The 12608-nt window shown below is 47.2% G+C and overlaps 1 protein-coding gene across 2 annotated transcripts in view; it reads left to right on the top strand.

Annotated features, from left to right (window-relative positions):
* Window positions 1-6949: 6949 nt before the first annotated feature.
* Window positions 6950-12608, top strand: part of Fchsd2 (FCH and double SH3 domains 2) — a 223338-nt gene continuing 217679 nt past the window's right edge. Inside the window, exons 1-2 of one of the 2 annotated variants that reach the window (XM_057778547.1) lie at window positions 6950-7427; window positions 9276-9373. In XM_057778547.1, coding sequence (XP_057634530.1) covers window positions 7407-7427; window positions 9276-9373 — 119 coding nt within the window. In that variant the 5' untranslated portion in view covers window positions 6950-7406. The remainder of the gene's footprint in view (window positions 7428-9275; window positions 9374-12608) is intronic. The other variant, XM_057778548.1, reaches the window with a different exon arrangement.

Raw genomic sequence — 12608 nt, 5'->3', positions numbered from 1 at the left:
GTCTAGGACTCTGGTTGGGCTCAATCTTCCCCATGGGAATAAAAAAATATATAATAAAATGAAATTTAAAAAATTTTAAAGGATTTATTATTATTTTTATTTTGAAACACAGTCTCTCTTGTAGTATTGGCTGTCCTTGATTCATTATATAAACCAGACTGGCCTTAAACTCAGCAGAGGTCTTTCTTTGCTCTCTAAGTGCTGGGGATTGGTTTTTTTTTTTTTGGTTTTTTTTTTTTTTTTTTTTTTTTTTGGTTTTTCGAGACAGGGTTTCTCTGTGGCTTTGGAGCCTGTCCTGGAACTAGCTCTGTAGACCAGGCTGGTCTCGAACTCACAGAGATCCACCTGCCTCTGCCTCCCAAGTGCTGGGATTAAAGGCATGCGCCACCACTGCCCGGCAGTGCTGGGGATTGAAGGAGTACTCCATTATATTGGCATAGAAAAGAGTTCCACACTCGCCCAGAATGGAGTATAACAAAGGTTTATTTATCTGGGGATAAACTCACAGAAAGAGTAGCAATCGGCAGTCCTCTGTGTGCACTGGGCACTGGAACCATATATGCGTTGCTCCTATTGGTTAATGAATAAAGCTGCTTTGGCCTATGGCAGGGCAGAATATAGCCAGACTGGGAGAGATATGGAGAGCAGGTGGAGTTGCAAAGACGATGTCACATTGCTGCCGAAGGAGAAGGGCACGCTAGCTGGAACCTTATGGGTAGGCCACAGCCTCGTGGTGATGATACACAGATTAATAGAAATGGGCTAATTTAAGATATAAGAACTAACTAAAAACATGCATGAACCATTGGCCAAACAGTGTTGGAATTAATATAGTTTCTGTGTGGTTAATTTGGTTTGGGTGGCTGGGAAACAAACGAGCAGTCTCTGCCTACACCATGATGTCTGGCTTATTTATATTTTAAAATTTACATGTCTGAGTTCTGAGTATTTTGTTTGTAAGTATATCTGAGCACCACTTTTGTGTCTAGTGCCTGCAGAGGCCAGAAGAGGATGTTGGGTACCCTAGAACTGGAGTTACAGATGGTTATGAGCTGCCATGTGGATGCTGGCAACTGAACCAGGATCTTCTGCAAGAACAGAACAGCCAATGCTTTCTCTCTCTCTCTCTCTCTCTCTCTCTCTCTCTCTCTCTCTCTCTCTCTCTCTCTCTGTCTCTTTCTCCCTCCCTTCCTTTCTTGTTTTTGACAGGGTTTCTCTGTCTAACAGCCCTGGCTACCCTGAAACTCACTTTGTAGACCAGTTTGGCCTCAAAACTCACAGAGATCCGCCTGCCTCTGCCTCCCAAGTGCTGGGACTAAAGGTGTGCGCCACCACTTCCTTGTATCAGCCATTGCTCTTCATGAGCAATCTCTCCAGATGGAGGGGGGATTCTTTTTATAAGATTAAAAAATTAAGTTTCCATGCTGGGTAGTGGTGGCATGTGCCTTTGATCCTAGCACTTGGGAGGTAGAGGCTGGCGGATCTCTGTGAGTTCAAGGTCAGCCTGGTCTACAAGAGCTAGTTCCAGGACAGGATCCAAAGCTACAGAGAAACCCTGTCTCAAAATAAATAAATAAATAAATAAATAAATAAATAAATAAATAAATAAATAATAAAAAATTATCTAAGTCTTTAAAGACAGGGTTTATCTGTGTAGCCCTGGCTGTTCTGGAACTCCCCCTGTAGACCAGCTAGGCTCTAAGTCAGAGCCTGCCTCTGCCTCTCAAGTGTGGCACCTTAAAGGTGTGGCCATCATTGCTGGGCAAGATTTATTTATCTGTTTACTTTTAGACAGGGTCTCACTATGGAATCCTGGCTGACCTGGAACTTGCTATATAGAAACGGGCTGGCCTTGAACTCACAGAGATTTGCCTGCCTTTACCTCCCCAGTGCAGGGATGACAGAAATGTATCACTAGAGCTGGACTTTTTAAATTTTGTTTTGAGATAGGGTTCTCTCTCTCTTGCTATGCAGAACAGGCTGATCTTGAACTCATAGAGATCCTCCAGCGTCTGATTTTGCAGTGCTGGGATCAAAGGTGTGCACTACCAAACTGGCCTTAAGTTCTGTCTCACTTGTTTTATGCTGTGTGCACAGCATGCATGTGGAGATCAGAGGACAACCTGCAGGAGTTAGGTTCTCTCCTATCATTTGGGTTCTGGGGATCAAACTAAGATTGTCAGGCTTGGCAACGGGCACCTTCACCTACCAGGCTATCTTGCCAGCCTGGCCCCTTCTCCTCTTCCTTTTCTTTTTTAACAACAAAACTAGAACAACCTGGGCCAGTACAATTGGAAGCACTTTGCATAAACGATGGTCCAATTTAATTCCACAACTCTCCTGACATCCATTCTCCCCTTTAGAACAAGGGAAAGCACCAGGAAAACGGCTTTTAGACCGTCAAGAACCCAGAGTGAGGCAGAAGAGGGAGCATGCCATCTAACTTAAGAATTTGCTTTGCCCCTGAACTATCATGTTTCCACCCACCCGATTGCTCCACTCCCTGATCCCTGGTTTCCAGAGCTGTAATCACAGTGCAGCTCTTGGCGGAAGCTCCCACTGGCACCTCACATAGACAGTCACTCAGCTTTCTCTGCTGCACCCCAGATTGGCAGTCATTGGCTTTCATGCCTACTCAGCCCTTTATATTTCATATACCTGACATTTCATTTAGCCAGCACAGCAGTTCTCCTAAGAGGGAGACAGAAAAAAAAAATCTGTTATTATCATTCTACAGAAATGGAAACCAAGGTTGAAGTATCACGCCTGGAAGCAAGTACCTGGCTAAGATAAGGTTAGAACTTCAGTGTCACGTCTCCTGATGTCAGAATCACATGTCTGCCAGTCGCAACCATAGTCCTGGAACTACTCCTGTCCTTATCCCATAAGCTATAATACAATGGCCTAGACCAGGTAAGTTCTTCCCTCGTTGCCTGCACTTTAAGGACTTAGCTCTGGGCTTAGATCTCTGCTACCATTGGACAGGACCGGGCCTCTGACTTTCCTGACCTTGAATATCCCAATCACTATTGTGACCTTTGGTCATGCATGGAGATTGGGAGATCCTTGGGCAGAGCCTTGGGCTCTCCCCAGAGAGTTACTTGTGACTAAACCCAGAATAAAAACCTTGTTGAGGAACAGTTGATAGAATCTAAGACTTGGTTCTGCTACCAACTCACTGTGTGCTGTAGGAAAACCCCTACCCTGGTCTGGTGGTTGAACTGGATTCTGTCTGGAGCAGACCAGTATACTCTTCAGGGTGACTGGAGGGAGTCCACTCACAGAAGAACAGAGAAGGGCAGTAGTTAAGGAAAGGTGACCAGGGTAGCACTGAGGTGAATGAGAGTAGGGTCTTCAAATCCAGCCATCTTCAACAGCATCCTCAGCTGGGCTTGGTGAGGACCAGGCAGGCAGGGAATGGCCAGCCTCTGGATGTTCTGACAAGAAGTCTTGAGCAGCATGTACCAGGTAGGTGTGAAGATAATGACAGAGAAGAAGTGGAGAGGCTGTGTAAGTGTGTGTGTGTGTGTGTGCGTGTGTGTGTGTGCGCGTGTGTGTGTGTGTGTGCGCGCAGCATGGGCAGGTGGGAAGAGGCATCTATTATAGTCACAAAAGGGCTTCTATATACCTTGCTTCAAGAAATCATGTGGAATATTAGTGGTACTGGCCTTCCAGTTCACACTTATATCCCTACACTAGGCCAGCTTTTAATCCTGGTTGTGACTTTCAGTCACTCTCTGGCAGGTGCATACTACAACTTTAGAGTCAGGGGGAGCCCGAGACCAGGGCTGGCTCTCCTTTATTGGCTCTGTGACCCTGAGTAGTTCTTTTAATGTTCGAGCCTCAGCCTATGAAAGTGGGGTCATATGGACTACGAGGGGATGTTGCGAGAGTGGAGACAACGTAAAACACGTGCCCATTTCAATGTCTGAAGCATGGACGCACAATAAACGCTAGCTTTTCTGAATAGACGTTCACCATATGGTCTCTTCAATGGACCAAAGCCAGTACCTATGTGGACAGCCCCAGGGGTGGAAACCATCATTCCCTTCCTCCAGGGATTGGTCTGCCTGGAAACCTTCCTGAGATCCGCAGAGATCTGTGTTGTCTCTGAGGCCAAAGAGCTTAGTGCCCTGCAGATTTCCCTTCAACAATCTAGTACTTTGCTAATTTACAATACAGAAGAAAAACTCTTCAAATCCCCATACTTGCTGGAAGAGGTATATTTAAGTCAGGCCTTCATAGATCACTGTAGAAATGAAAACAGTTGAGCGGTGGTGGAGCACGCTTTTAATCCCAGCATTTGGAAGGCAGAGGCAGGCAGATTTCAGTGAGTTTGAGGTCAGCCTGGTCTACAAAGTGCGTTCTAGGACAGTCAGGGTTGATTCTCAAAAACACCCAAAAAAAAAAAAAGAAATGAATAAATAATAATGTCATGTTATAGGGTTACCATAAACATTAGGTTGAAGAAACAATAAGAAAGTTTAGGATTTGGTCAGGCAGTGGTGGTGCACACCTTTAATCCCAGCACTTGGGAGGAAGAGGCAGGAGGATCTCTAAGATTTCAAAGACAGCTTGGTCAAGAAAGTTAGTTCGAGGACAGCTAGCTAGGCTGTTATACAAAGAAACCCTGTCTTACAAACAACAGAAAAAACCCAAAACCCCAAACAAGCGCCCAAAACTTTAGGAATTGAAAAAGGGTCTCTGTAGATAAACTGAGCTGCCTCAAACTCATGATTTTTCTGCTTTACCCTTCCCAGTGCCAAGATTACATTAATTAGATGTTTGATACCACGCATCGTATCACTTACTTTATGTTATAGACGGGTTCCAATATTCATCGAATGCACAGGAAATTAGTGTCTAGGCCAGATCCCAAATCAACTTTATATCCTCAGTATTTACTTCCAAGGACATAATGGGCTGACCCCTGTGCCAGAGAAGTTGCACCTAAGCACTGAAATTTAGCAGACCTTGGTTAGGCGCATGCCGCATGCAGGACAATAAGCCAGGCTGGTGCTGTCGCCATGCCCCTTTAGTCTGGAACTCTGTGTGATTCTGCCTTGCTCAAGTCTACATCCCAGTGTTTGGTGTGAGCTTCACATAAAGTGAGCAAATATGTTATCAGTGAATGAACCTGCAGTTGGAGACACTCTAATTAGTACAAGAGGTCTGTAAGGATACTTTATACTGCTATTCTGTAGGTGAGGAGACAAAACTGGAGGAGAACAAGGGTCGGTGACGAGGCCGAGCATGGGGTCCATCTCCCTACCTCTAAGAGTTGCCCCATGGTGGTGTTCAGGACTTCGGGTTCCCACGCACTCTTCCCTTGCCTCAGGCCTTCCCTGATCTGACTGAGGACTCTCAGGTGGCAAATGGCTTCAAAGAAACCAGAAATAGAAGAGTAGGTTTTCTAGTTCATACACAACTCTAGAGCTGTTACTTCCCCACACAAGAAGGAGGATTAGCATAATGTTAACACCTGGGACCGAGCCCCACTTTTCCATCTTCTGGCCAGAGCCAGTAGGCTATCTGGCAAGACTCCTGGTCTGGTCAGGCCTCATGGTCCTTCCTTTTTTGCCTGAACTGTTTCTGAGAATAGTTCTCCGGGACTGCAAGTTCTGTATTTGTGTGTGTGTGTGTGTGATCCAGCACGCACAGCGGCTGTGTGTGGATCTGTGTCTCAAGGCAAGTGCTGAGGAGTGATGAAGAGGTTTTTCTACTTTTCCAAGCAACCCAAGGAAGCCTGATGCCCACTCCTCGGGTGGTCTGGAGAGAGCAAGAAGTTGCCATTGTTTGAGGAGGCTGAATTCATCCAACCAGTACAGCATAAAGTGAGTTGACCTAGAAGTCCTCACTTCCAGACAAGGGCTTTCCTTCCAAAGTTTCCTCCAGGGTCTTGCTGTCTATGGTTCTTATTCTTCACCTTTTCTTTTCTCCTCTGCCAGTGATGAACCCAAGACCTCTATGGCTGCTACGCATGGGGTCTTAACACTGAGCAAAGTCCACCTCCCCACCCCCAGCTTGTCTTTATAACCCTGATTCAAGGAGCCTAGTCATGCCACGTGACCTTAAGACCGTCTCCATTTCTCTGTGAACACTAGCCTTCCTGTCTGATATGGGGATGCACGACTCAAAAGAATTTTTCGTTCCTTTTCAGTCGATTCCATGTTCTCTGGCTAAACGCTCCGTAGTAGAGGGCAACTCGTTCCTTTGCCTGGCAATTTAATGTTATTTCCTTCTGTCCTCCTCCAACGGCATAGGCCTGGCACCTGCGGCCAATTGTAAAATGACTTATCATGCTCAATTTCTCAGTGAACATTTAGCTGACAAGGAGGGAGGGTACCTTAGGGACCGAGAGGAAGCGAAATCCGGAATTCTCCTCGCTACCCCCCTCCTCGCTGCAAATAATCCAACTGAGAGCGTGGCCCCTCTATTCCTTAGAAATTCCCGTACAAACGCTGCAGTCGGGAGAGGGGAGCTGGAGGCGGGGGCGGCCCCTGCGCGTGAGTCGGCGCAAGCCCTCTCCCGCCCACGTGCGCGCTCCCGGGAGGAGGCGCGCGCGCCCCAGCGGGCTGGCGGGAAGGCGCGCGGGAAGCCCCCAGCTGCCTTCTTGGAGTGGGGGAGGGAGAAGGGGAAGCGTCTGGAACGTTCCACTCGCAGAACCGGGGGACTCTCTCGAGCCCTCCGCCGATCGACCCATGAAGTGTCCCCCCTCCTCACACCGAGATTCGGAGCCCCGTGGCGCGGCGTCACCCGCCCAGAAGCAGGCGGTGGCCCTCTCGGCGCTCCCCTCGGCCGCCGGAGCGGGGCGCTGTGGCGCGCGCCGGGGCCGGAAATTCCCGCGGCCTGAGTGGTTGGCGGAGCCCTAGCGGAGCGCGCGGCCCCGCCTTCCTCCTTCCCGGGCCGGGCGGGGGCGTCCGACGCCGCGGGGGCCTGGCTGCCCGAGTGGGAGGGGGCGCGGCGGCAGCCAGCTGCAGCCGAGCCGCGCGGACGACGGCGGCCGCTCCTCCGCAGCCGCCCGGCGAGCCGCGAGCCCCCAGCGCCCCCGCTCGCGGCCCCCGCCCCCTGGCCGTCCCCGCCTCCTTCCCTCACACACCCCCCGGGCCGCCCGGGCCCCAGGCCTTCCCGGCGCTCCTCCTCCCTCTCTCCAAACTCTGCTGCGAGCCGGCTGCTGCTGCTGTCCGCCTGCCTCGCTGTCTCCGGGGCGACTTCTCCTCCTCAGGCTCTCCTTTCACACACAGACACACACTCGCACACACACACACACACACACGCACGCGAGCGCGCGCGCGCTCTGGCTCGCTGGGCCGCCCCCTTTTCTCCAGCCCTGCTCACCCTCACCCTCACAGTCCTTTAAACGCCGCCGTCGGGGGTGGGCGGAGGATTGATGTCCCTTCAGCATCATGCAGCCGCCGCCGAGGAAGGTGAGGGCGCCGCTGGCGGGGGTCTTTGGAGGTTTCGGGGGTGGTGGTGTGTACAAAGAACGCGGCTGGGGCGACCGCTGCGCCCCCTCCCCCTTCCCGCAAGGGGCCGTGACCGCTCTCGCCTCTTGGCTCGTCACTGAGTTGCCGCCTGCTCCGGGCAGGGGGTCGCGTGTGTGAGGTGCCTTTCCGACAGAGGGGCTGCCAGCGCTTGTCCACCACACTAGGGAGGACACTCCCTCCCCCCCTAAACATTGACTAGAGGTTCTCGGGCATGCATATGTGTGTCTATCTGCATGGCAGTGCTGCCCGGTGCAAAGTGCATTCTTGGGGCTGCAGGGAGGGGAAGGGGGCAGAGCCCCTGAAGATTTGCAGAGCCTTGTGTGTCTGGATTTGTTTAGTCTGCGCCAGGTTCGAGCCCTCTAGTTGCTTGTCGACACCCCACCCATTGGCACATTTGCCGGGGGGGTGTTCAAGTCTAGCCCCAAGATTTGGCCTGTTTTTCCCACGGGGCTGCGGAAAAGAAGTTGGTACGGTCACCGCCCTCTCACTTCCCAAGGGAAAGTAAATTAAGGATTGACTGTTTCTGCTCCCCCCCCCCCCCCCCGGCCAGCCCCGCCTCTGGCTAAGGGGCCAGGAAATCGGCGGAGCTTCCAGTTTGAAAGCCAGAACCTGGCGATGCGTGGCTTGAGCTCTACCGCTGGGGTTTGCATGGCCTGGGTGGCAGTGACGGGCGCTCTGGGGCTTGCCAACAGCTTCCCCGCTGCGCCGCCCTTTTTTACCTTCCCGGCGGCTAAGGCTGTGTCCTTGTCTTTTTACATTTTTCAGATGGATACTAGATATCTACTTTGAGAAGTGGGGAGAGACAGTTATAGCCTCCCCTCGTGGGCAAACATTTGCCACACGAGTAACTCACCGTCTCTCTTTCCTTTCCTTTCCCTTTCTTAATCTGGATTTCTCCAGTTAACTCATTCCCCCACCCTTTCCGCCTGCACGTGTACCCCATCTCTCCATGTAGCTTTGCTCCGGTGGCCAGGATTCCACCATAATCGTAAGCCAATTGCAACCCCCGGGGTCCGGCCTGGCCGGGAAGGCTCCAGCCAGCTGGCTTTGGCGGTTCTCACTGTTTGAAGTGGGGCTGCCACCTGGCCTGGCTTACTGGGTTAGTTTAAAAGCCCTGCACATGCTGGAAGGTCACTTTTTCAGTCTCCTTTGTGAGAAAGAGATTGTGATTTGATGCGCCGTCAGAGTGGCGGGCATCATTCTGAGATGGTGTGCTTTCTTGCAGTCATTATGGAATATAGTATGTAGTTTATTCATGCATAGTATTTCATGATTGTGTAAATTTCAGTTGCTAGGTATTAGATACTGTATGGTTTCTTCCATCTATTAATGTCTGTAGTTTTGAGAAGACAGAATGACAGTTTGCACTCTTTTTTTTTTTTTTTTTTTTTTTTTTCTTTTTCGAGACAGGGTTTCTCTGTGGTTTTGGAGCCTGTCCTGGAACTAGCTCTGTAGACCAGGCTGGTCTCGAACTCACAGAGATCCGCCTGCCTCTGCCTCCCAAGTGCTGGGATTAAAGGCGTGCGCCACCACCGCCCGGCAGTTTGCACTCTTTTAAACTGTAATTTTTATGTTTTTGAATTTTTATTCGTCCCTGTTTTAGATTCTTTGGCTAATTTTTTTCATTAATTATAGTTAAGTAATAAAACTAGGTGGCAAATAATGAATTTTTTAGTGTTTAGGGAGAGGAAAACTAGAAGTATAATTCTAACAAATACTGCCTTCTTTAAGTAATTTTTCTTGTTCAAATGGTAGTAAAAGCCTTTATAAATACATGCTATGTTTTAGGTGAAAGTTACACAAGAACTGAAAAACATTCAAGGTGAGCAGATGACAAAACTTCAAGCCAAACATCAAGCAGAATGTGATCTACTTGAAGATATGAGGTAAGATTACAGTAAAGAGCTGGAGAGCTGCTTTATCTGCCAGCCGCTGAGGACCTTTGAGTTGCCAAGACCCAGGATCTGATGATGGAATTTCCTTTTGGATTTCCTGCTTTCAGGCTGCAGATTTTTGACTCAGCTGCAAGTTAGAACTGGAACTAACAACAGTGCAAACTTTTCCTCAGTGTACACGTACTACTGAAAAATAAGGCCTCAAGAGCCTAGCAGTCAGTTTGTAATCACTCAGCTGAAAAGTTTGACTTCTTTTCACCAAGTTGTAAGTTACTTATTGGCTTTAACAATTCTACACAGGCTTTTAAAGCTGACACTTATGGTTAATATCTGGGATGAGCCCGTCACCCCCGATAATTTAACTGTTAAAACATGGCAAGTATAACTTTGTCCAGATGCCCAATTCAGTGAGAAATATTTGTCATATTTTATTAAAGTAACTTATAGTCATGATCAGGGGAACTGTGAATTTACTAGGTAAGATATTGCACTCATATTGTGAAAATGAATGTTACAACTGAGCGTAGTAAGATGGACATGGTGGCACATATCTGAAATCCCAGGAACCCCAGCTCTCTGGAAGCTGAGGTAGGAGGAGCACAAGTTCAGGGCCAGCCTGGGCTTCAAAGGGAAACTCTTTTTCAAAAAAGAAAAAAAAGTGGATATTATAAACAAGAGCAGAAAGTAGGAATTATTTTATTAAAGGAAGTGCCACTTCCCCCCCCCCCCACTTTTTTACTTTATGGGGCAGGATCTTTCTGCTGTAGTCCTGGCTATTCTGGAACTCACTGTGTGGACCATGTTGGGTGGAACTCACAGAGATTCTTCTGCCTCTACCTCCCAGTGGTGGGATTAAATGTGTATACCATCTGGCTGGAGAGATGGCTCAGCAGTTAAGAGCACTGGTTGCTCTTCAGATGACCTGTATTCAATTCCCAGTGTCCACATGACAGCTTACAATTGTCTGTAACTCCAGTTTCAGGGGACCTGACATCCTCACACAGACATACATGCAGACAAAATACTAGTGCACATAAAATAAATAAACCATTAAAGAAAAAAGTGGTGTGCACCTCCATGCCTGGCCTGTCACCTGTAGTGCAAACTGACAGTTCAACAAATATTTTTGTAGTGGATAAAAGATGACTTGCATATTCAAATAGAGCAGCTCCAATTCTTACTCCCTTCCTTCCTTCCTTCCTTCCTTCCTTCCTTCCTTCCTTCCTTCCTCCCTCCCTCCCTCCCTCCCTCCCTCCCTCCCTCCCTCCCTCCTTCCATTCATTTATTTAGTTTCTTGGTTTTTTGAGACAAGGATTCTCTGTATGACAGCCTTGGCTGTCCTGGAACTTGCTCTATAGACCAGACTGGCCTCTACCTCCCAAGTATTGGGATTAAAGGTGTGCACCATCACTGTCCAGCCCAATTCTTATTCTTAAAATACAATTGTCAATGCCAGGTGGTGCTGGTGCACACCTTTAATCCTAACACTTGGAAGGCAGAAGCAGGTAAATCTGTGAGTTCGAGGCTAGATGGTCTACAAGAGCTAGTTCCAGGATAGGCTCCAAAACTACAGAGAAACCCTGTCTCGAAAAACAACAAACAAACAAACAAAAATACAGTTATCAAATTAGAATTAAAACTGTAAATCATAAGGCGGCTATTTTCCATAGATCCTGACATGTTTCATGACATATATTACCATATATTGTTAGGATAAAATTATGTATGTTTCAGATAGCTGAGCTGTTTATGGCTCGAAGATTTTAAAGAGTTTTCCCCCTCGTGCTTACTTTAGATACTTTTTTTTTTTGGTTTTTCGAGACAGGGTTTCTCTGTAGTTTTGGAGCCTGTCCTGGAACTAGCTCTTGTAGACCAGGCTGGTCTTGAACTCACAGAGATCCGCCTGCCTCTGCCTCTCAAGTGCTGGGATTAAAGGCGTGCGCCACCACCGCCCGGCCTTTAGATACTTTTTGATGAACATTCCTTCCATACTACTGTCTTTTTAGGAATTCTAAGGCATATAAATCTGTTTTCATTCATTTTGAATATAACCAGGGTTGATTTTCTGACTGGAAATAGCATTATTTCAAATCTAAATTTGTTTCTCTTTTAAAATAATTGTTTAGATTTTTTTGTGTATATGTGTATATATTCGTGTGTTTATCCCATGTATATGTAGGTATACATGTACATGTGTATGTCTTCGTGTGTATATGCCATGTGTATGTTAGATACATATGGAGCCTAAGAAAAACTGTTGAATCTTCTGGCATTAGAGTTGCAGGCAGTTTTAAGTCACCTGATATGAGTACTGAGAACTAAATTCAGGTCTTCTAGAAAGTGCACTTAACCACTGAGACATCTTCTTGTTTCTCTTTTTGTGTCTTTTTGTTCTGTTTTCTTCATATGGGCTTGTGGTGGGGGTTCAGGTATTTGCCTTTTTTTTTTTTTTTTTTTAAGATTTACTTATTTATTATGTATGTGGTGTTCTGCCCGCATGTATGCCTCAGGCCAGAAGAGGGCACCAGATCTCATTATAGATTGTAGTGAGCCACCATGTGGTTGCTGGGAATTGAACTCAGGACCTCTGGAGCAGCCAGTGCTCTTAACCGCTGAGCCATCTCTCCGGCACCCAGGGTATTTGTTTTAAGTTGCACTGGTCATTGAATCCCAACGCCTTGTAATACATTCACAGCTTCCACAAGTAAGTTTTTGAATTAAAAAATTCCTCTGTAAGATACTAAAGCTTGATATGATTAAAAATTCAGCTTTAGACATCTGTTAAGCGTACTAAGATATTTCATAAAAATCTCTAGATAAAAGAAGTAATCAATTTTTGGAAAGATTTCAGGAAGGAAAAGTTAGTGTGTAACTAGAGATCTTTTGTGGCGTGACATATGAAGTCTCATTGATGGTGTCATCTAAGGACCTCTTGATTTCATGTTTCTCCTTTTTGTTTGTACCACACTGCACGAGCTTAAGGTCAAGAGTTTGGACACTGGAGTCATTCAGTCTTGGATTTCTGTCCAAACTCTTACGTATTAGCCATGCTGACTTTTGAAAATTGACTTAACCTTTCTAAACTTTAGTTTTCTCATTTGTAAAAGGGACAAGAATACCTTTCATTCATGACGTTATGCAGATCAAATGGTAGTCCATACAGATGCCACATAAATTAAAGTTGATATTGGTGCTCCTGCTGTTGCTACTGTTTGTATTCTTTCTA

This window comes from Chionomys nivalis, chromosome 8 (genome assembly GCF_950005125.1).
Source record: "Chionomys nivalis chromosome 8, mChiNiv1.1, whole genome shotgun sequence".
NCBI classification, from domain to species: Eukaryota; Metazoa; Chordata; class Mammalia; order Rodentia; family Cricetidae; genus Chionomys; species Chionomys nivalis.
The sequence above is the reverse complement of the archived record's forward strand: the minus strand, read 5'-3'. Positions and strand labels throughout refer to the sequence as shown.